Genomic DNA, 23,620 nt, shown 5'->3' with positions numbered 1-23,620 from the left:
ATCCGAAAATTCAAAAGAATGAAAATTCTAAATAATAACTAACTAATAAAATCTAACTATTAAATTATAGGTATTGGAATTAGTGAACGTAACGAATACAAATTTATCCGAAGTTACAAATGATCCGAAATATCGAATGCCGCATCTAAACAAATGGAACGGAAAAAAAATTAATTATAAATATAAAAAGTTTTTATTATTAATAATATTATTATTATTGTTATTATTAATTAGTTACGTTCGGCATTCGTTATTTCAGATAATTCGTAACTTTGGAGAAATTCGTATTCGTTACGTTCACTAACAGCCAAATTTGAAAGGAAATTCCAATACCTATCATTTAATAATTTGTTTTTATTTCAGATTTTCTCATTTCTAATTTACTAATATTCGGAAAAATAATGTTTAACGAGTTTTCGTTAATTATACAATACAGCCCACTTCCTGTTTCTTGTCTGGTCATTGGCCTAGACTTATGACATCATGCACAGCTCTTACTCTCGTGAAAGTTTGCCAGGCAGGGAGGGGGGGATCATAAGAGGGTCAATGAGAGCTGCAGAGCTGGAGGTGTGCCTTTGTGTAAATCCAGGAAGTGAACAGGCAGCAGCTTCAGCTGCCCACAGTTAAAATGGCTGCAGCCAGACTCAGTGGAGGGAGATTTCTGCAGCATATTTGGCAAGTACAGAATCACAGTATATATAAAATAATATGCAAAGTGGTTGGAGGGAAGCTTCAGAGCGGCAAAGATGTTTTTATTACAAATTATGTGAGCAGAGTGCAGTTCCTCTTTAAGATGGATATAGGGCAGTGGTCACCAAATTGTGGCCCTTCGCTTGCTGTTGTCCGGCTCTTGAAGCACTATTCCCTCTACTGACATTAACAATGAGGCACCATTCCTTTCACTGACATCAACAATGGGACACCATTCCTCCCACTATTACCAATGATGGGGCACTATTCCTCCCACTGACATCAACAATGGGACACTATTCCTCCCACTGATACCAATGATGGGACACTATTCCTCCCACTGATACCAATGATGGGACACTATTCCTCCCACTGACACCAATGATGGGACACTATTCCTCCCACTGATACCAATGATGGGGCACTATTCCTCCCACTGATACCAATGATGGGACACTATTCCTCCCACTGATACCAATGATGGGACACTATTCCTCCCACTGATACCAATGATGGGACACTATTCCTCCCACTATTACCAATGATGGGACACTATTCCTCCCACTATTACCAATGATGGGACACTATTCCTCCCACTATTACCAATGATGGGACACTATTCCTCCCACTGATACCAATGATGGGGCACTATTCCTGCCACTAATATCAATGATGGGGCACTATTCCTGCCACTAATACCAATGATGGGGCACTATTCCTCCCATTGATACCAATGATGGGGCACTATTCCTGCCACTAATACCAATGATGGGGCACTATTCCTCCCACTGACACCAATGATGGGACACTATTCCTGCCACTAATACCAATGATGGGGCACTATTCCTCCTCCTACTGAACACATTTTTTAAATCCCACTGACCACCAAACCTTAGACATTGTTGACGCCCTTTGATGCCGGGGCATTTTCTACACCCGCTGGCTACAGTCCGGCCCTCCTTAAGTTTGAAAGGCATAAACTGGCCCTTTGTTTAGGAAGTTTGGAGACCCCTGGTACTGTACAGCAGGGGGAGGCAACCTGGGGGCCCTCCAGCTGTTTCAGAACTACAAGTCCCATCATGCCTCTGGGAGTAATTGTAACTGCCAGCCTTGCAATGCCTCATGGGAAATGTAGTGCCACAACAACTGGATGGTCCCAGGTTGCCTCCCCCCTGCTGTATAGGGAGTCCAGGGCACTTCTTCCAGGAAAATTCCACATTATGGCCACTAGATGGTGCTACGGTTAATCACATTCATAAAATGATATTTTTTTTAAGTGTATGGATAGCTATTTTTTTTTTTTTTTAGTTTGTAAAAAATAAAGAAGAAAAAACACAATTAGATTATTTTTAGCTGCCTGTGTCACGCTGGGAGATTCCCCTCAATTCCATGTCCTGGAGACACAGCAAGAACATTTCCCCAAACTGAGGGAAAATAACTTCTTAGATCATCACCAGAACACAGCTGTAAGATTTTCCCTTATTGTCTGTCTCAAGGACATTGGTCACCAGTACAAATAGAGAGGGTCAAACCCACCTCCCTACCCCCCACTAGGGACAGACAGCAATAAAAACCTGCCAGGGGTCTAATCCTTCCACAATCTATTCAAATTTAAAAAGAAAGGTTTTGTCTTTACATATTTGTTCACTTTTCATTGCTAGTAAAGTAAACAGTGTCTGATTGAATGTTTTCTTTGCAGATCGGGTACTGGGAAGTGTTCGATGGCTCGCCAATAAGAGGTCTGGAGGGATCCATGTCTGGTGCCATCAATGGAATGGACATAAGTGACAGCGGAAGTCACTTTGTGACAGGTAACATCATTTCCATTGCAGTATACTGTGTGCTGATTGGAGGACCCTTTCTGACCACCGGCCAGTGGCGGCTGGTGCTCAAAATTTTGGGGGGGCACAAACAAACTGAAAAATACTGACCCCCCCCCCCCCATCAACTGCAGCCTCACTGTGCCCATCATATGCAGCCACTTGTGCCAGTCAAATGCAGCCAGGCTCGGCTGTCACTTCACTAACCCCCCGCACGTGCCTGGTCCGGCAGCACTTACCGCTCCTCTCCTGGAGTGACGGGGCTCTCCTCCTTGGCGGCTCTTCTTCTTAGTGGCTCTTCTCCTAGGCGGCTCTCTTCCTCGGTGGCTCTCATCTCTTCCTCGGCGGCTCTCGTCTCTTCCTCGGCGGCTCTTCTTCTTAGTGGCTCTTCTCCTAGGCAGCTCTCTTCCTCGGCGGCTCTCATCTCTTCCTCGGCAGCTCTTGTCTCTTCCTCAGTGGCTCTCCTCAGCGGCTCTTCATTTTGGTGGCTCTTCTCCTCAGTGGCTCTCTTCCTTGGTGGCTCTCATCTCTTCCTCGGCGGCTCTCCTCCTCGGCGGCTCTTCTTTTTTGGTGGCTCTTTTCCTCGGCGGGTCTCGTCTCTTCCTCGGTGGCTCTCGTCTCTTCCTCGGCGGCTCTTTTCCTCAACGGCTCTCGTCTCTTCCTCGGCGGCTCTCGTCCCTTCCTCGGCGGGTCTCGTCTCTTCCTCAGCGGCTCTCGTCTCTTCCTCGGTGGCTCTCGTCTCTTCCTCGGCGACTCTTTTCCTCGGCGGCTCTCGTCCCTTCCTCGGCGGGTCTCGTCTCTTCCTCGGCGGCTCTCGTCTCTTCCTCGGTGGCTCTCGTCTCTTCCTCGGCGGCTCTTTTCCTCAGCGGCTCTCGTCCCTTCCTCGGCGGCTCTCGTCCCTTCCTCAGCGGCTCTCGTCCCTTCCTCGGCGGGTCTCGTCTCTTCCTCAGCGGCTCTCGTCTCTTCCTCTGCGGCTCTTTTTCTCGGTGGCTCTCGTCTCTTCCTCGGCGGCTCTCGTCTCTTCCTCGGCGGCTCTCGTCCCTTCCTCGGCGGCTCTCGTCCCTTCCTCGGCAGGTCTCGTCTCTTCCTCAGCGGCTCTCGTCTCTTCCTTGGCTGCTCTTTTTCTCGGCGGCTCTCGTCTCTTCCTCGGCGGCTCTTTTCCTCGGTGGCTCTCGTCTCTTCCTCGGCGGCTCTCGTCTCTTCCTCAGCGGCTCTCTTCCTCGGCGGCTCTCGTCTCTTCCTCGGTGGCTCTCTTCCTCAGCAGCTCTCTTCCTCGGCGGCTCTCGTCTCTTCCTTGGTGGCTCTCTTCCTCAGCGGCTCTCTTCCTCGGCGGCTCTCTTCCTCGGCGGCTCTCGTCTCTTCCTCGGCGGCTCTCCTCCTCGGCAGCTCTCTTCCTCGGCGACTCTCGTCTCTTCCTCGGCAGCTCTCGTCTCTTCCTCGGCGACTCTCTTCATCGGCAGCTCTCTTCCTCGGCGGCTCTCCTCCTCAGCGGGAAGCGTGGCTCCTGTGTCCGCTCGTCTCCTCTTTCACCAAATCGTTAGGCATCCAATAGGATCGCCTAATGCTTTTGCCAATCGGGAGCCGGGTGTCACTGACCTGCCTGCTGACTGGCAGGGAGGAACGTTTGTGTGAAAATAGTGAAAATGTCACACAACAGGGTTGGATCGGGACGCAGTGCTCTACGCTCTATACTCACCCTGTTTTGAAGCCTATTAGAGCCTCTGGCTCCAATCATGTGCTTCAAAATACACATCCCCCGCCTATCCCCGCCATAGTATTTCATGTGTCCGGCGTCCTGAAAGGGGCGGGCACATGAATAGGGAGGGCGGCGGAGATGTCAGGGGGGGGGGGTGCCCGTCGCCCACATTGGACGGGCTGCCACCAACACAATGCAACAGTGTTTATTGGCTCTTAGTCATATCTAATGTATTACATCTTATCAGATTTTAGATACAACAGATAAAAAAAAAGGTTTTGGTATAACAGACCAAAAGAGCCATCAAGTGAAGTTCATTGTTCGGTTTCACACACACTTTAAAGTGATCCTCTACATTCCAGCCAAGGAAGTTGCCATCTTAGCCTCAGTTTGATCTGCAGTTACCATGGCGCTGCACATGTGATCCGTTATGACATCAGCCACTTTTATGGCTTGACAGTTTGGTTGCGAGCACAAGCAACTGTGACAGTTATAATTCATGGCATGCCTTGAATGTAACAGCTTTGAGAAAAAGTTCAAATCGATGGGTTGAGTTCTGCTTGAAGGCCTCGGCATCAGAATGTCCAGTTCTGTCCGTGGCCAATACAAAGTCAGAAGATGGCGTCCCACCACCGCTATGGATTCCCCATCATATAGAATGAAGTGATATTCGGAGGGGGAGGGGAGGCAACCATTATGGTGAAGGCACAAACGTCTGCGGTTAAATCTGGTCATTGGAACCCTCCTAGGTCCAACCAAAACCCAATTATAATACCTAAGTAAAAATCAACCAAAAATCCAAGGACCAGTGACCATGTGCGTTAAAATGCTGCCCCCCCCCCTCAGCCGCTGAAGGACTACAGATCTCAGCATTCCCTGCCAGCTTCTAGTCAGAGCAGAAAATCCCGTTATCTTCTCTTCTTTTCTCTCTTCCAGGTGGGGATGACAAACTGGTGAAAGTTTGGGATTACAACGAGGGCGAGGCGACCCAAGTGGGCATCGGACACAGCGGCAGTATCAGCCGGATAAAGATCTGCCCCCTCTCCAAATACATCATCAGCGTCAGCAATGACGGGGCAATTCTGCGCTGGAAATACCCCTATCCCATCTAGACGGCCCTCAGCCGATATCTCATTGTTTAACATGGTGGACCTTCAAAAAGACGTTGTCATTATTTTTACAAAGATTAAGGTGTAACTCCGAGCAAAATAAAAAGGATGTATATGATGGATTCTATCAGTAGCATCAACACGGCGGATTTTGTTTTCCCGAGTCCCCCTGTAAGATTGTTTTATTATCTGTTGATCCTGCCCAGGGCCGGAATAAGGGATTGGCAGAAAAAGGAGCGATCCTGACCAGGACATGGGATGAGCAGAAGGATAGATCTTGCCCAGGGCCGGGATAAGGGGGGGGCAAAAAGAACAATCCTGCCCAGGGCCTGGGACAAGGGGTGGGCAGAATGAGTGATTCTCCCCAGGGCTGGGACAAGGGGTGGGCAGAAGAAGCGGTCCTCCACAGGGCCGAAATGAGGGGGGTGGGCAGAAGGGGCGATCCTGGCCAGGACAACGGGTGAGCAGAAGCAACAATCATGCCCAGGGCATGGACAAGGGGTGGGCAGAAGGAGCAATCCTCTCCAGGGCCAGAATAAGGGGTGGGCAGAAGGGGCGATCCTGCCCTGGGCTGGGACAAGGGGTGAGCAGAATGAACGATCCTGCCCTGGGCCGGGACAAGGGGTGGGCAGAAGGAGCGATCCTCCCCAGGGCTGGAATAAGGGGTGGGCAGAAGGGGTTATCCTGCCCAGGGCCAGGACAACGGGTGAGCAGAAGCAACAATTATGCCCAGGGCATGGACAAGGGGTGGGCAGAAGGAGCGATCCTGCCCAGGGCCAGAATAAGGGGTGGGCAAAAGGGGCGATCCTGCCCTGGGCCGGGACAACAGGTGAGCAGAAGCAACAATCATGCCCAGGGCCAGGACAAGGGGTGAGCAGAATGAACGATCCTGCCCTGGGCCGGGACAAGGGATGGGCAGAAGGAGCGATCCTCCCCAGGGCTGGAATAAGGGGTGGGCAGAAGGAACAATCCTGCCCGGGTCCGGGACAAGGGGTGAGCAGAAGGAACAATCCTGCCCAGGGCCAGGACAAGGGGTGGGCAGAAGAAGCGTTTCTCCACAGGGCCGGAATGAGGGGGGGTGGGCAGAAGGGGTTATCTTGCCCAGGGCCAGGACAACGGGTGAGCAGAAGCAACAATTATGCCCAGGGCATGGACAAGGGGTGGGCAGAAGGAGCGATCCTGCCCAGGGCCAGAATAAGGGGTGGGCAAAAGGGGCGATCCTGCCCTGGGCCGGGACAACAGGTTAGCAGAAGCAACAATCATGCCCAGGGCCAGGACAAGGGGTGAGCAGAATGAACGATCCTGCCCTGGGCCGGGACAAGGGATGGGCAGAAGGAGCGATCCTCCCCAGGGCTGGAATAAGGGGTGGGCAGAAGGAACAATCCTGCCCGGGTCCGGGACAAGGGGTGAGCAGAAGGAACAATCCTGCCCAGGGCCAGGACAAGGGGTGGGCAGAAGGAGCGATCCTCCCCAGGGCCAGAATAAGGGGTGGGCAGAAGGGGCGATCCTGCCATGGGCCGGGACAAGGGGTGGGCAGAAGGAATGATCCTGCCCAGGGCCGGGATAAGGGGTGGGCAGAATGGGCAGCTTCTCTGGGCACAGCGTATATTGTAGGGATGGGGACACTGCAAGTTCCTTCTACTATAAGGCTGACAGGAGTAGTAACAACGGCATCACTACTTCTGTCAGCCCAGCACTGGGAGAGGAGAAGAGAGCCGGGATGAGGTGCAGGCTGTGCTCTGTCTCCCCCTCTTCCTCATAGACTCACACACAATGAATTGGGGGGGGGGTAAAATTTGGCATCTTTGCCCTGGGCACTGGATGATCTTGTTCTGGCACTGATCCTGCCAGTAGGGTCATTAGTCCTTATTTTTCCAGCCACTTTCTATAATATTCATTCTGCATTAACACCACAGCAGTGTTGTCACCCTGTAGACAGGCCAGTTCTAGATGGACGTTATTACTATTACAAGTATTTATATAGCGCCAACCATTTATGCCGTGTTTTACATATTGTACAGTCCTTGTCTTCAAGGAGGTTACAATCTAAGGCCCCTCCCCCACATGCTTACATATACTGGGGCCAATTTAGACAGGAGACAGTTAACCTCCCAGCATGGATTATGGGAGGAAAACTAAAGCAAGCCATAGATGATGCAATTTTATTTCATGCAACCTGCAGTCAGGGTTGATGGGGAAATCAACACTTGGGGGGGGGAGTCTTCCCTACCGGCACAACACAATGATCACTGCTGGCAGCTATGGCCGCCGGCAGTAATCACAAAGGAAATCCATCAGGCTGGTTGTACTTAAGTCAATCGATTGATCAACTTCTCTACAACCAGCCTGACCATAAATGGATCGAATCTCGGCCTGCTGAACTGTGAGATTCGATCCATCTATGGCCGGTTTTACTGTTATAAGCACCCCCTGCAGTGTTATATGGTTTGTCCCAACCGCCGCAACTGCCGTCTTTGCTGGACAGCTTGGCCCGGCTGCAGGAAGTGAACAAATACCAGATCTACTGGCAGGATCAACGGGTAATAAAACCAACGTTATAAGGAGGACTCAGAAAAGGAAAAACAGACTGTGAATGACAGACGGCATCCTGTGCGTCATTATTGAGTTTGCTCTTATAGCAGTTCCAGTTTAAACAAACGCAGCTTTAAAAATTACAATTCCGTTACTTATCATTAGTGCCTCCAGTTGCGTCCAATCCCATGCAGCATTTCAAGAAGACTCCTCAGCACCCAGTGCTTCCGGGTGTGTCGGATGCCCTGCGTCTCATCGCTGCCCCTAGTGGCTCCTCCTCCTTCCAGCTCTCACATCCCTAGTGCATCCCTCAGGTCAATAGTCACACTATGATGTAACAGCTTAGGGGAGGGGAACCACAACAGCCAATGGGGAGACTTAGGCAACCGACGCACCCCGGAAATGTTGAGTGCTGGAGATTCTCACTTGAAATGTCCATTAATATCGTTTTATTATTGTCATGATAATTACGATTATTCGTTATGATGAAACTAAAAACCCAGGAAGTCATCACAGCACAGGATGGTGGGAGCCCCTCATAATGAGCACAGGGATGGTGGGAGCCCCTCATAATGAGCACAGCACAGGGATGGTGGGAGCCCCTCATAATGAGCACAGCACAGGGATGGTGGGAGCCCCTCATAATGAGCACAGCACAGGGATGGTGGGAGCCCCTCATAATGAGCACAGCACAGGGATGGTGGGAGCCCCTCATAATGAGCACAGGGATGGTGGGAGCCCCTCATAATGAGCACAGCACAGGGATGGTGGGAGCCCCTCATAATGAGCACAGCACAGGGATGGTGGGAGCCCCTCATAATGAGCACAGCACAGGGATGGTGGGAGCCCCTCATAATGAGCACAGCACAGGGATGGTGGGAGCCCCTCATAATAAGCACAGCACAGGGATGGTGGGAGCCCCTCATAATGAGCACAGCACAGGGATGGTGGGAGCCCCTCATAATGAGCACAGCACAGGGATGGTGGGAGCCCCTCATAATGAGCACAGCACAGGGATGATGGGGGCCCCTCATAATGAGCACAGCACAGGGATGGTGGGAGCCCCTCATAATGAGCACAGCACAGGGATGGTGGGAGCCCCTCATAATGAGCACAGCACAGGGATGGGGGGAGCCCCTCATAATGAGCACAGCACAGGGATGGTGGGAGCCCCTCATAATGAGCACAGGGATGGTGGGAGCCCCTCATAATAAGCACAGCACAGGGATGGTGGGAGCCCCTCATAATAAGCACAGCACAGGGATGGTGGGAGCCCCTCATAATGAACACAGCACAGGGATGGTGGGAGCCCCTCATAATGAGCACAGCACAGGGATGGTGGGGGCCCCTCATAATGAGCACAGCACAGGGATGGTGGGAGCCCCTCATAATGAGCACAGCACATGGATGGTGGGGGCCCCTCATAATGAGCACAGCACAGGGATGGTGGGAGCCCCTCATAATGCGGAGATTTTATTACCGGAGAATCTGAAAAAAAAACACGAGAAGCAATTATTTATTATTTTCTGCAATGTCCACCAAACTCTGAAATCCTGTCTGTCTCTAAATATAATCTATACAAGTCGAACGTTCTGAGAGATGACCGCACTGCGCCGTTCTGACCGCACGGGGTGTCCGGACTTTTTATCAATGCTTTGCTTTGCTGTCGGCCCAAACTGCACATCTTTACATCACCCCCCCCCCCCCCCCGCTAGGAACATGTCACCAGAACGTTCTCCAGTGTGACCATCTGCAGATTATCGTTTATTGTTTCCTGAGCCATTTGCCGATTGTTTTACTGTTAAATAAATATTTTCTCCTTTGTTATATATTTGGTGATCTTTTATTCCTGGAATACTACAAAATGATTTTTTGCTTCTGCTGTAATAAGCTCTCCTAGTACAAGAGGGTGAAATTGCCTTCCATTTGACTGCCACAAGAGGGCGATATCACCATACAGGAGATAGTGAGAAGATTCCTGTCCTTCCTCCCCCTTCTTCCCTTCACCCAATCAGTCGCTCTGCTTCTTTCCGTTCCCTTTTTGCCCCTCTTTTTTCTCTCATACCCGACCCTCTTTTTATATCTTTTTTCTCTCTTGTAACCGGATTCCCCAAAAATCTGTGAACTGCAGTGAGGTGACAAGTGTGTCCCAATGAGGGCAAGAGAATTTCTTTTTTTTTTTTTTCACTATCTTGCACATGATTAGATGTTTTCTCTTGACTTCACACTTTAGAAAATCAATTTAAAGATCCTCTCCTCTCCCCTCTCCCTCTTTTCTCTCCCTCTCACCTTTTCCTCTTTCCTCTCCCTCTCTCATTTTCCTTTTTCCTTTCCTCTCCTCTCTCTCCCCTCTCCCCCTCTACCCCTCTCCTCCTCTCCCCTCCCCCTTTCCCTCTCTGCCCTCTCGCCCCTCTCTCCTCTCCCCTCTCCCCTCTCCCCTCTCCCCCTCTACCCCTCTCCTCTCTCCCCCTCTCCCCTCCCCCTTTCCCTCTCTGCCCTCTCGCCCCTTTCTCCTCTCCCCTCCTCTCCCCCTCTCTCCCCATTTCCCCTCTCTCCTCTCCCCTCTCCCCTCTCCCCCTCTCCACTCCCCCTCTCTCCTCTCCCCTCTCTCCCCTCTCTCCTCTCCCCCCCCTCCTCTCCCCTCTCCCCCTCTCTCCTCTCCTTCTCTCCTCCCTCCCCCTCTCCACTCTCTCCTCTCTCCCACTCTCTCTCCTCTCTCCCCCTCTCCCCTCTCTCCTCTCCCCCTCTCCCTTCTCTCCTCTCCCCTCTCTCCCCCCTCTCTCCCCTCTCCCCCTCTCCCCTCCCCCCTTCCCTCTCTGCCCTCTCGCCCCTCTCTCCTCTCCCCCTCTCTCCTCTCTCTCCCCTTCTCTCCTCTCCCACTCTCTCCTCTCTCTCCCCTTCTCTCCTCTCCCACTCTCCTCTCTCCCACTCTCTCTCCCCTCTCTCCTCTCCCCCTCTCTCCTCTCTCTCCTCTCCCCCTCTCCCCCCTCTCCTCTCCCCCTCTCCCCTCTCTCCTCTCCCCTCTCCCTCGCCACTCTCCCTCTCCTCTCCCTTTCTCCTTCCTCGGTCTCCTCCACCTCTCCCATCTCCCTTTTTCTAAACAAAGGGCCAGCACTGTGGCCATTTGGAGTAGAAAAGGTTCCAGCGGCAGTCGGAAAAAACATTGCCCCATCATTGGTGTCAGTGGGAGGAATAGTGCCCCATCATTGGTGTCAGTGGGAGGAATAGTGCCCCATCATTGGTGTCAGTGGGAGGAATAGTGTCCCATCATTGGTATCAGTGGGAGGAATAGTGCCCCATCATTGGTATCAGTGGGAGGAATAATGCCCCATCATTGGTGTCAGTGGGAGGAATAGTGCCCCATCATTGGTATCAGTGGGAGGAATAGTGCCCCATCATTGGTGTCAGTGGGAGAAATAGTGCCCCATCATTGGTGTCAGTGGGAGGTGCCCCATCATTGGTGTCAGTGGGAGGAATAGTGCCCCATCATTGGTATCAGTGGGAGGAATAGTGCCCCATCATTGGTATCAGTGGGAGGAATAGTGTCCCATCATTGGTATCAGTGGGAGGAATAGTGCCCCATCATTGGTGTCAGTGGGAGGAATAGTGCCCCATCTTTGGTGTCAGTGGGAGGAATAGTGTCCCATCATTGGTGTCAGTGGGAGGAATAATGCCCCATCATTGGTGTCAGTGGGAGGAATAGTGCCCCATCATTGGTATCAGTGGGAGGAATAGTGCCCCATCATTGGTGTCAGTGGGAGGAATAGTGCCCCATCATTGGTGTGAGTGGGAGGAATAGTGTCCCATCATTGGTATCAGTGGGAGGAATAGTGCCCCATCATTGGTGTCAGTGGGAGGAATAGTGCCCCATCATTGGTATCAGTGGGAGGAATAATGCCCCATCATTGGTGTCAGTGGGAGGAATAGTGCCCCATCATTGGTATCAGTGGGAGGAATAGTGCCCCATCATTGGTATCAGTGGGAGGAATAGTGCCACATCATTGGTGTCAGTGGGAGGAATAGTGCCCCATCATGGGTATCAGTGGGAGGAATAGTGTCCCATCATTGGTATCAGTGGGAGGAATAGTGCCCCATCATTGGTATCAGTGGGAGGAATAGTGCCCCATCATTGGTATCAGTGGGAGGAATAGTGCCCCATCATTGGTATCAGTGGGAGGAATAGTGCCCCATCATTGGTGTCAGTGGGAGGAATAGTGCCCCATCATTGGTGTCAGTGGGAGGAATAGTGTCCCATCATTGGTGTCAGTGGGAGGAATAATGCCCCATCATTGGTGTCAGTGGGAGGAATAGTGCCCCATCATTGGTGTCAGTGGGAGGAATAGTGCCCCATCATTGGTGTGAGTGGGAGGAATAGTGTCCCATCATTGGTATCAGTGGGAGGAATAGTGCCCCATCATTGGTGTCAGTGGGAGGAATAGTGCCCCATCATTGGTATCAGTGGGAGGAATAATGCCCCATCATTGGTGTCAGTGGGAGGAATAGTGCCCCATCATTGGTATCAGTGGGAGGAATAGTGCCCCATCATTGGTGTCAGTGGGAGAAATAGTGCCCCATCATTGGTGTCAGTGGGAGGTGCCCCATCATTGGTGTCAGTGGGAGGAATAGTGCCCCATCATTGGTATCAGTGGGAGGAATAGTGCCACATCATTGGTGTCAGTGGGAGGAATAGTGCCCCATCATTGATGTCAGTGGGAGGAATAGTGCCCCATCATTGGTGTCAGTGGATGAAATAGTGCCCCATCATTGGTGTCAGTGGATGAAATAGTGCCCCCGGGCTGCAGTTTTGCGATCACTGGTATAACCAAACACTTTCAAGGGTATATTAAACGGAGCAACGGAGAGCAAATACATAAGAGAAGTTAATTGTTGGGGTTTACGCTTTAAACTCAAGAACAGCAATGTACATGGATGACATATATAATGAAATACAGAAGATAATGAATAGCTGGGATGAAAGAATAAAAAAAAAAGTTTCAAAAAAAAGAGAAACTGCAGCAAAATTTGAATTTCACAGCAGAAGTGCATTATGGAATCTCACCACTAGATGGCATCTGATTCAATCAGCCTTTACATGCTTTACATCGCCTGACATTCATTAGCATTATTAACAACCTGAACCTATTACTAAAGAAAACAATGGTGATTAATGACTGATGAAGAGATTAGACGATCAAACAACTTCTATATAGTTTCTGCCACACCCCTGAGCTGACTGTATGTTTGATGTATAATGCCTTTTAGTTAGGTCAATCTGTATACATTCACTATGATGTCATAACATATCACCATATTTAATAATGACAAATATTTTTATTACTTCCTAATTAAACATCTGATATGGGTGAGGTGCAGCGAGCTTTGTACCATACACACAGACAGCAAGAATGAATCAACAATCGTTTTCTGCGAAGGTTTACTCTCCTCTCCTGAAATACTCTGCTCTGCTGGAGGACTCCTCTCCTTCCTCTATAACTCTCCTCTCCTGAAATACTCTGCCCTGCTGGAGGACTCTGCTCCTTCCTCTACAACTCTCCTCTCCTGAAATACTCTGCACTGCTGGAGGACTCCTCTCCTTCCTTTATAACTCTCCTCTCCTGAAATACTCTGCACTGCTGGAGGACTCTGCTCCTTCCTCTATAACTCTCCTCTCCTGAAATACTCGGCTGGAGGACTCCTCTCCTTCCTTTATAACTCTCCTCTCCTGAAATACTCTGCACTGCTGGAGGACTCCTCTCCTTCCTTTATAACTCTCCTCTCCTGAAATACTCTGCTCTGCTGGAGGACTCTGCTCCTTCCTCTATAACTCTCCTCTCCTGAAATACTCTGCTGGAGGACTCTGCTCCTTCCTCTATAACTCTCCTCTCCTGAAATACTCTGCTCTGCTAGAGGACTCTGCTCCTTCCTCTATAACTCTCCTCTCCTGAAATACTCTGCACTGCTGGAGGACTCTGCTCCTTCCTCTATAACTCTCCTCTCCTGAAATACTCTGCTCTGCTGGAGGACTCTGCTCCTTCCTCTATAACTCTCCTCTCCTGAAATACTCTGCTGGAGGACTCTGCTCCTTCCTCTATAACTCTCCTCTCCTGAAATACTCTGCTCTGCTAGAGGACTCTGCTCCTTCCTCTATAACTCTCCTCTCCTGAAATACTCTGCACTGCTGGAGGACTCTGCTCCTTCCTCTATAACTCTCCTCTCCTGAAATACTCTGCACTGCTGGAGGACTCTGCTCCTTCCTCTATAACTCTCCTCTCCTGAAATACTCTGCACTGCTGGAGGACTCTGCTCCTTCCTCTATAACTCTCCTCTCCTGAAATACTCTGCTGGAGGACTCTGCTCCTTCCTCTATAACTCTCCTCTCCTGAAATACTCTGCACTGCTGGAGGACTCTGCTCCTTCCTCTATAACTCTCCTCTCCTGAAATACTCTGCTGGAGGACTCTTCTCCTTCCTCTATAACTCTCCTATCCTGAAATACTCTGCTCTGCAGGAGGACTCTGCTCCTTCCTCTATAACTCTCCTCTCCTGAAATACTCTGCACTGCTGGAGGACTCTGCTTCTTCCTCTATAACTCTCCTCTCCTGAAATACTCTGCACCGCTGGAGGACTCTGCTCCTTCCTCTATAACTCTCCTCTCCTGATATACTCGGCACACACAACATCAGGAAGCCAGTCCAGAGCAATGATGTGCAGCCGATGCTGAAGTGCATGTAGACGGGAAGTGGCTGAAAGAGGCTGCAGGAGATCAGCAGCATTGAGATGGGAAAATAATGTAATAAATGTGAGGAGGATTCTTAGGAGGAATAAACTTATCGGTTGTTGTTGAGGGGAGAAGATCGGGCAGAGGAGACGTTGGCAGCCCAGGTGGGAGGGGCAGGAACTTCTCCTGTAAGGGTTTCCTATCCATTGGTGGAGATTTCCTGGTGATGTCACTCGCTGACCTCGGGATCGGGGGAAACGATTGTTTTTGCAGGATCTGGATAACAATGGGTCATTGTACGGGATTAGTGGCTGCGGAGATAAGAGGTTTAACCGGCAATTCAAAGAGTAATAGATCTGAGTTATTAAAGGGTCCAGCCTTGTTCAGACCAGCCAATGGGATTCATCCGATCATGTATAGAGACCGGGGATTGGCTGCTGGGTGTATATTAGGGAAGGTGGTTGGACAGGTTCAGCCTGATCTCACCCCCCCCCCCCCCCCCCCGTCCATCAGCTTCTCCAGCAACATGAATTATCTGGTTGGCCCGGTGTTCATGTTTATGGCCAAACACTAAGCGCCACGGCGTATCCTCAACCAACGGTGTCCAAACTGCGGCCCTGGGGCCGGATGTGGCCCTTCGCTTGCTTTTAACCTGGCCCCTTGGAACACTACTTCATTCACTGACACCAACGAAGGGGCGCAATTCCTCCCAATGACCCTGCGCACATTGGGGGAGGGGGGGGGCACACAATGCCCACAAATCCAATGGACCAAAGGGGGGGGGGGGGGGCAGGGACAGCCAGGATGGGGAGGAAAGGTCTAGATCAGGGGTCTCCAAACTTTCCAAACAAGGGGCCAGTTTACTGTCCTTCAGACTTTAGGGGGGCCGGACCGTGGCCATCGGGAGTAGAAAATGTCGCTGGTGTCTTTGGACCCCATTGTTGCTGACATTGGTAGAAATAGTGCCCCATCATTGGTGTCATTGGGAGGAATAGTGCCCCATCATTGGTAGAAATAGTGCCCCATCATTGGTGTCATTGGGAGGAATAGTGCCCCATCATTTGTAGAAATAATGCACCATCGTTGATAGGAATAGTGCCCCATCATTGATAGGAATAGTGCCCCATCATTGGTTTCATTGGGAGGAACTGTGCCCCATCATTGGTGTCATTGGACCCCATTGTTAGTGTCATTGGTATAAATAGTGCCCCCTCATTGATAGCAATAGTGCCCCATCATTGCTAGGAATTTTGCCCCATCATTGGTGTACGTGGGGCCCATCGTTTGGTGTCATTGGGAGGAATCGTGCCCCATTGTTGGTATCAGTGAATGAAATAATACCCCAAGGTCGGATAAAAGCAAAAGGGACGCATCTGGCTCCCGGGCCGTAGTTTGCAGACCACTGGTCTAGATGATGCTGGACGTCCTCCAGGAAATGAGGCGGGGCTCTAATCTGACTTGCTGCAGCTTCTAATGCACATTGTGAGAAGCTCACAGTGTGCGGTGCGTTTTGACAGGCCCTGCGTGCTGCAACTTTGGTGCGGTTTTGAAAACCAAAAAAACGCAGCTTCCCATTGAAATGAATGTAAATCGCGGCAAAAACTCTACCTGCGTTTTGTGTTTTTGTTACATTTTTGTCCATTTTCACAGGCGCTGGCGGCCCAAAAACGCACGTTGGAAACGGATCTAAAAACGCAGCAAAATCGAGTTCTTACCGCGATTTTGCTACAGAGCCGTGTGAAAGGGGCCTAAGGCTCCATTCACAGCCGATCGCAGGGGGGATCCCCGCCATTTCAAATCGCTGCAAAACCCAGACGCGTTTGCGATGCCATTACTTCTTAACGGCACCCCAATCGCGCCGCGATCGTCCCGCGGTAAATCGCGCTGCCATCGCAATGCTCGTCGCTCAAAATTAGAAACCAGAGCTTATTTTGGGCGACAGCGTCATGGGCTGCGATTTGCCGCAATTGCAGCGCGAGTTAGCGATTGGGGTTACCATTAGAAGTAGTGGCATCGTAAACGCGTTCCTGTGTTTTGCAGCGATTCAAAAATCGCTGGGGGGCGGAATTGCGGTGACTTCACCCCCAGCGATCAGGTTGTGAATGGAGCCGGTGTGCCTGTTGTTCTGCCTCCCAGAGGGCGCCGGTGTACTTGTTGTTCTGCCCCCCAGGGGACGCCGGTGTGCCTGTTGCTCTGCCCCCCAGGGGGCCCCAGTGTGCCTGTTGTTCTGCCCCCCAGGGGGCACCGGTGTGCCTGTTGTTCTGCCCCCCAGGGGGCACCGGTGTGCCTGTTGTTCTGCCCCCCAGGGGGCACCGGTGTGCCTGTTGCTCTGCCCTCCAGAGGGCGCCGGTGTGCCTGTTGCTCTGCCCTCCAGGGGGCGCCGGTGTGCCTGTTGCTCTGCCCCCCAGGGGGCCCCGGTGTGCCTGTTGCTCTGCCCCTCAGGGGGCACCGGTGTGCCTGTTGCTCTGCCCCTCAGGGGGCACCGGTGTGCCTGTTGTTCTGCCCCCCAGGGGGCCCCGGTGTGCCTGTTGCTCTGCCCCCCAGGGGGCCCCGGTGTGCCTGTTGCTCTGCCCCTCAGGGGGCACCGGTGTGCCTGTTGCTCTGCCCCTCAGGGGGCACCGGTGTGCCTGTTGTTCTGCCCCCCAGGGGGCGCCGGTGTGCCTGTTGCTCTGCCCCCCAGGGGGCGCCGGTGTGCCTGTTGCTCTGCCCCTCAGGGGGCACCGGTGTGCCTGTTGTTCTGCCCCCCAGGGGGCGCCGGTGTGCCTGTTGTTCTGCCCCCCAGGGGGCACCGGTGTGCCTGTTGCTCTGCCCCTCAGGGGGCACCGGTGTGCCTGTTGTTCTGCCCCCCAGGGGGCACCGGTGTGCCTGTTGCTCTGCCCTCCAGGGGGCGCCGGTGTGCCTGTTGCTCTGCCCTTCAGGGGGCACCGGTGTGCCTGTTGTTCTGCCCCCAGGGGGCGCCGGTGTGCCTGTTGTTCTGCCCTCCAGAGGGCGCCGGTGTGCCTGTTGCTCTGCCCCTCAGGGGGCACCGGTGTGCCTGTTGTTCTGCCCCCCAGGGGGCACCGGTGTGCCTGTTGCTCTGCCCCTCAGGGGGCACCGGTGTGTCTGTTGTTCTGCCCCCCAGGGGGCGCCGGTGTGCCTGTTGCTCTGCCCCCCAGGGGGCGCCGGTGTGCCTGTTGCTCTGCCCCCCAGGGGGCGCCGGTGTGCCTGTTGCTCTGCCCCCCAGGGGGCGCCGGTGTGCCCGTTCAGTAATTGCCCTAAGCTGTTCCTAATACAGCCTCCAGCACTCTAATTATATTGTAAAGCGCTGCACAAACTGTTGGCACTTAGAAATCCTCTATTATAATATTTGCTTCCATTGGTGTAGAATCTGCGGTTGGGAAAAGCCGCTGTCACTCAGGGATCTGCTCTGCCTGTCTGTCCAGCTCTGCCCCCCCCCCCCCCCCTTCCCCTTTCCCAGGCAGGCTGATTAGTAAGCTGATCCTATGAGTGACACATTGCATGAGGAATGTGTCAGCTGCAGTACCCAACACTCACCAGCAGAGGACCCCCTCCCACCCTCTCCGCCTTCCCCACCACCACCCAGCTGCACAGACCTGTCTGTGTCTCTCCCCCTTGTCTTCTTTGAAAGTAAAGCTAATAAGATTCATAGACAGGAGGTGGAGCTGAGCACAGGAGGATCTCACTCTCCCCCAGCAGCCGGCACAACTGACACTGCTGAGCCCATAAAAAGGGGGCCATGGCTCGCTCACCTTCCCCCTTCCAGGTAGGGCTCTTCCCGCAACCTTTGGGATAAAGCCAAGGCTCCTGGCTGCCATGGGGAGGCTGGAATTTTAAAGGAGGAAGCTCGGTTGCCAAGTCCTGCTTTCCTTCCTGGTCTGAAGCAAGATAAGGATAGAAGAAGAGCAGCAGGTAGCAGAGACAGGTGGAAGCCATGGAGGAGACCAAAGCCACCAAAGACAAGAGCCAAGGGTCCAAGAAACTGTTCCGGAGCCGCTCCTTGAAGTCGGTGGGGAATTTCATGCAAAGGATCCTGAGAACTTTGAGCAGTTTGTCCCACCTGGGAGATGGCGAGAGGGGCCCCCCGGACCTGGGGGACGATGACGGGGGCTTCAGGCGGGAGGACCACACCGGAGAACTCGGCAGAGGGGTCCCTCAAGAGGAAACCAGGGTGGTGCAAGGAGGGGACAGCAACAATAACCTGGGCAAGGGTCAGGGGCCACCCCGGGGCCAGGAGATGCCCAACTGGAGCTCAGAGGACAAGGTGCCCGGGGTGCTTGGGCTGAAGAACCACGGGAACACCTGCTTCATGAACGCCGTGGTCCAGTGCTTGAGCAATACGGATCTCCTGGCGGAGTACCTGGGGATGGAGCAGTACCGGACAGAGCTGGGCAGAGCGAAGGTCAATGGGTTGGTGCAGAAGGACTCGACGGTGGAAGCGCCAGCTAACGGGGGCAGAGGGGAAGTCACCGAGAGGCTGGCCTCTCTGGTCAGGGCTCTGTGGACCCTGGAGTACACCCCTCAGCTATCAGTGGAGTTTAAGGTGAGCGACTTCTTTAATTGTAACTCGTTGCACGCTTGAAGTGCTGGTATGCCCAGCCTTAGGCAAAACATGGGCACTACAAAACCCAGCATACAGGGCCGGATCTAACCTGCCTGATGTGGGGGTGCAGGAAAAAAAATTGTCAGTGGACAGAAGATGGGAGGTCAGTAGGCCAGAGGGTACCATCAGCAGTTTGTATGAAAGTGTATAGGATCAGCAGGACAGGGGTCAGCAGGGCAGAGGGTACCATCAGCAGTTTGTTGGGCAGTGTAGAGCATCAGCAGGACAGGGGGTCAGAAGGGCAGTGTACGGGGTCAGCAGGGCAGAGGGTACCATCAGCAGTTTGTAGGACAGTGTATGGGGTCAGCAGGGCTGAGGGAAGCATCAGCAGCTTGTAGGGCAGAGGACAGGGGTCAGAAGGGCAGTGTACAGGGGTCACAAATGCAATGTACGGGGTCCGCAGAATGGAGCACAGGGGTCAACAGGGCAGTGTACAGGGCTCCTCGGTGTGGAGGACAGACAGGGGTCTGCTGGGAGAAGGACAGGGGTCATTGTGGTAGGTCAGAGGACACGGGTCAATGCTGGCAGGGCATTCAGCAGAGCTCCTTTGGCTTTTGGGGAGGGGTGAAATTTAAATCTGCACACCCCTAGATCCGGCCGTGCCAGCATGCCCTGCCAGTACAAGCAGTCAACTTTTGAATCTTCAGTTGGCGTTGAACTACAAGTGCCAGCATGCATGACTTGCACCCCACCTGTGTTCCTCCAGGTTGGAGGGAACTCCAAAGGCCACCGTGCCTCACCAATGTAAAACCCTTGGGTTCCAAGGCAGATGAGCTACAGACCTCAACAGGCTTTGGAAATGCTGAGGCTTGTAGTTCCATGGCACGCTGCCTGTCATAAGTTCCACCACTGGTAATGGCTTTTGCCAACAGGGCCTGTTGGGTCTTCTAGTCCTCCTGCTGCTGGTGGCCCCCAGTACTTTACCATCAGAGCATACTGGGTCACTTAGTTCCACTACAGGTAGCAATGTCTTCTAACAACCAGACCTGATGGATCTTGTAGTTCTTCTGCTGCTGGTGGCCCCAAGTACTTCAAAAGCAGGGAATACTGGGTCGTTTAGTCCCACCATAGGTAATGATTCTTGCCATCAGGGCCTGCTTCTTCTTATAGTCCCCCTGCTGCTGGTGGCACCTAGTACTTTACCAGCAGAACATACTCTGTTGTTTAGTTCCATCACAAGTAACTCTGTTATCCATTGTCTAATAGGACTTGCTGGGTCTTGTAGTTGTTCTGCTATATGGTGGCCCCAAGTACTTGACAAGCAGGGAATACTAGTGCTATTAGTTCCACCATAGGTAATGTTTCCACCAACGGGGCCTGCTGGTTCTTATAGTCCCCCTGCTGCTAGTGCTTTACCAGCAGAATTCACTGGGTTGTTTAGTTCCATCACAGGTAACATTTTTGTCTAATAGGACTTGCTGGGTCTTGTAGTTCTTCTACTGATGGTGGGACTATATACTTTACAAGTTGGGAATACTAGATCATCAAGTTCCACCAAACGTAATGCCACCTGCCAACAGGAACTGCTGGGTCTTATAGTCCCCATGCTGCTTTTGGTCCCTGGTATTTTACCAGCAGAGCATACTTGGTCAGTTAGTAGCATTGTCTTCTAACTGGGCCTGCTGGATCTTGCAGTTCTTCTGTTGTCAGTGGTTACAAGTACTGTGATGGAACTAAACAACCCAGTGTGTTCTGCTGGTAAAGTACTGGGAGCCACCAGCAGCAGGGGGACTTTAAGAACCAGCAGGCCCTGATGGCAAGAATCATTCCCTATGGTGGGACTAAATGACCCAGTTGTTGCTTTTGAAGTACTTGGGGCCACCAGCAGCAGAAGAACTACAAGATTCATCAGGTCTGGTTGTTAGAAGACATTGCTACCTGTAGTGGAACTAACTGACCCAGTATGCTCTGATGGTAAATTACTGGGGGCCACCAGCAGCAGGAGGACTAGGACTAGAGCAGGAGACTCGCAGTCTCCGCTCTAATTCATCCCAAAGGTGTTCTATCGGGTTGAGGTCAGGACAGTCAAGTTCCTCCACCCCAAACTCGCTCATCCATGTCTTTATGGACCTTGCTTTGTGCACTGGTGGGTAGTCATGTTGGAACAGGAAGGGGCCGTCCCCAAAGTGCTCCCACAAATGGGATGGGGACATGAAATTGTCCAAAATATCTTGGTATGCTGACACCTTAAGAGTTCCCTTCCCTGGAACTAAGGGGCCAAGCCCAACCCCCTGAAAACAACCCCCCCCCCCCCCGCCATAATCCCCCCTCCACCAAATGATTTGGACCAGTGCACAAAGCAAGGTCCATAAAGACATGGATGAGCGAGTTTGGGGTGGAGGAACTTGACTGGCCTGCACAGAGTCCTGACCTCAACACCTTTGGGATGAATTAGAGTGGAGACTGCGATCCAGGCCTTCTCATCCAACATCAGTGCCTGACCTCACAAATGCTCTTCTGGAAGAATGGTCAAACATGCCCATAGACACTCTCCTAAACCTTGTGGACGGCCTTCCCAGAAGAGTTGAAGCTGTTATAGCTGCAAAGGGCGGAGCCAACTCAATATTGAACCCTCCGGACTAAGACTGGGATGTCATTAAAGTTCATGTAAAGGCAGGCGTCCCAATACTTGTGGTGATATCTTCTCCCTGGTGGTGAGATGTGATAAGTAGGTGAACGCCTCCACCTGTGTGAATGTGGCTGTGTGAATGTGGCTGTGTACACAGAGCGGTGACACCATTGGAGTGACAATGTGATGAAGTCACCGTATAGATTTCACAATCCGGATTCTTGTTTGTATTAGACGCGGATCTTCTCCACCCCGAACTGTACAACAATTATTCCGCCAGAAAGAGCCAATCAGGTTCTTCTGTTCTCGGTGTTCGGGGAGAAGCTTCACTACCACGTAAAATCGCCACCGTTGCTAAATGTGTAACGTCTGCAACTAAAACAAAGAGAAGAAGGAAAAAATCATAAAAAATATCAAATGTTTTATATTAAAAAAATGAATTGTATGGGAATAATATTCCTGATCAGAAAGGATTCATTACACAAAGGGCCAGTTTACTGTCCTTCAGGGGTGGGGGGGCGGTCTTTGGCCAGTGGGAGTAGAAAATGTCCTGGCATCAGCGGGGTAAACGATGCCCCATCTTTAATATTAAGGTCGGTTCACACCACATGCAGTCCAGTGCGTTTTTTTTTTTTTTTTCTGCATAAAAAAACGCATGGAAAGTAGGTGATATGGTTTTCAATGGCATAGTTCACAGCAGTGCGATCAGTTCCAGGAAAAAAAGTAGAACATGCTGCATTTTTCCTGCACTAGACTGTACTGGAACGTTGTAAAACGCATCAAAAATGCACCGGAACACATTCTCCTTAAGGTTTAGAAAAAAGGGGGGGGGGGACGCACTGGACCGCATTAAAATCGCATCAAAAAACGCGCATGCAAAAAAAGCACCTGGAACGCATCCGGACAGCGTTTCTATGGTATGAACTGGCCCTTAGGTGGTGAAATAGTGCCCCATCATTGGTAGGAATAGTGCCCCATCATTGGTGTCAGTGGGAGGAATAGTGCCCCATCATTGGTAGGAATAGTGCCCCATCATTGGTGTCAGTGGGAGGAATAGTGCCCCATCATTGGTAGGAATAGTGCCCCATCATTGGTGTCAGTGGGAGGAATAGTGCCCCATCATTGGTGTCAGTGGGAGGAATAGTGCCCCATCATTGGTGTCAGTGGGAGGAATAGTGCCCCATCATTGGTGTCAGTGGGAGGAATAGTGCCCCATCATTGGTGTCAGTGGGAGGAATAGTGCCCCATCATTGGTGTCAGTGGGAGGAATAGTGCCCCATCATTGGTGTCAGTGGGTGTATTAGTGCCCCAAGGTTCAGATAAAGGCAAGCAAAGGCCGCAGTTTGGAGCCCCCTGCACACTCAGTATATATACAATGTAACAACCATTCTGTGTCCTCTTAAAATTGTATCAAAACGTTTTTTATTTGCAAAATATCAAATATTAATGAAAACCTCATCCTCAGAAGATTTGTGATATTTGATATTTTGTAGATAAAAACATTGTGATACAACCCCCCCCCCCCCCCCCGTTCACACCGGTGCGATTCGTCGTGGGATTTGATCGAAAGTTCCAAATCCCAGGACAAGTCCAACCACATTGTCAGCAATGGAACGGCTGCGACTCTGGAAAAGGCTCCTGCACCAGTTTCATTGTGGCTCGCATAGACTTCCAAGCCCCCGATTACATCCGAATGTGGCTTTGAAATTGCGCTTCTTCAACGCGATTTTCAAAGCCGCCGGTCAGTGCGATTTTTTTTTTTTTTTTTTTTTTTTTTTTTTTTTTTTTTTTTTTAAATTTTATTTATTTTCCATGTGTAAGTTCTTATTGCGGCTGTTAGATAGCGCAGTCAGCACCTCTGCTAAATGAGTGCTGAGATAAAGACAT

General features: G+C 51.6%; 2 protein-coding genes across 3 annotated transcripts in view; both read left to right on the top strand.

Annotated features, from left to right (window-relative positions):
- The window catches only part of CFAP52 (cilia and flagella associated protein 52), a 36,975-nt gene extending 27,299 nt beyond the window's left edge, over window positions 1–9,676 (top strand). For both annotated transcript variants that reach the window (XM_073606988.1, XM_073606987.1), the window contains exons 13-14: window positions 2,390–2,501; window positions 5,143–9,676. In XM_073606988.1, coding sequence (XP_073463089.1) covers window positions 2,390–2,501; window positions 5,143–5,318 — 288 coding nt within the window. In that variant the 3' untranslated portion in view covers window positions 5,319–9,676. The remainder of the gene's footprint in view (window positions 1–2,389; window positions 2,502–5,142) is intronic.
- Window positions 9,677–18,202: 8,526 nt separating this feature from the next.
- USP43 (ubiquitin specific peptidase 43) overlaps window positions 18,203–23,620 on the top strand; it is a 66,828-nt gene continuing 61,410 nt past the window's right edge. Inside the window, exon 1 of the mRNA XM_073606986.1 lies at window positions 18,203–19,104. Within this exon, the coding sequence (XP_073463087.1) occupies window positions 18,496–19,104 (609 nt within the window). The 5' untranslated portion in view covers window positions 18,203–18,495. The remainder of the gene's footprint in view (window positions 19,105–23,620) is intronic.

The sequence above is a fragment of the Aquarana catesbeiana genome, linkage group LG12 (genome assembly GCF_042186555.1).
Source record: "Aquarana catesbeiana isolate 2022-GZ linkage group LG12, ASM4218655v1, whole genome shotgun sequence".
Lineage (NCBI taxonomy): Eukaryota > Metazoa > Chordata > Amphibia > Anura > Ranidae > Aquarana > Aquarana catesbeiana.
This window is presented reverse-complemented; position numbering and strand designations above follow the sequence as displayed.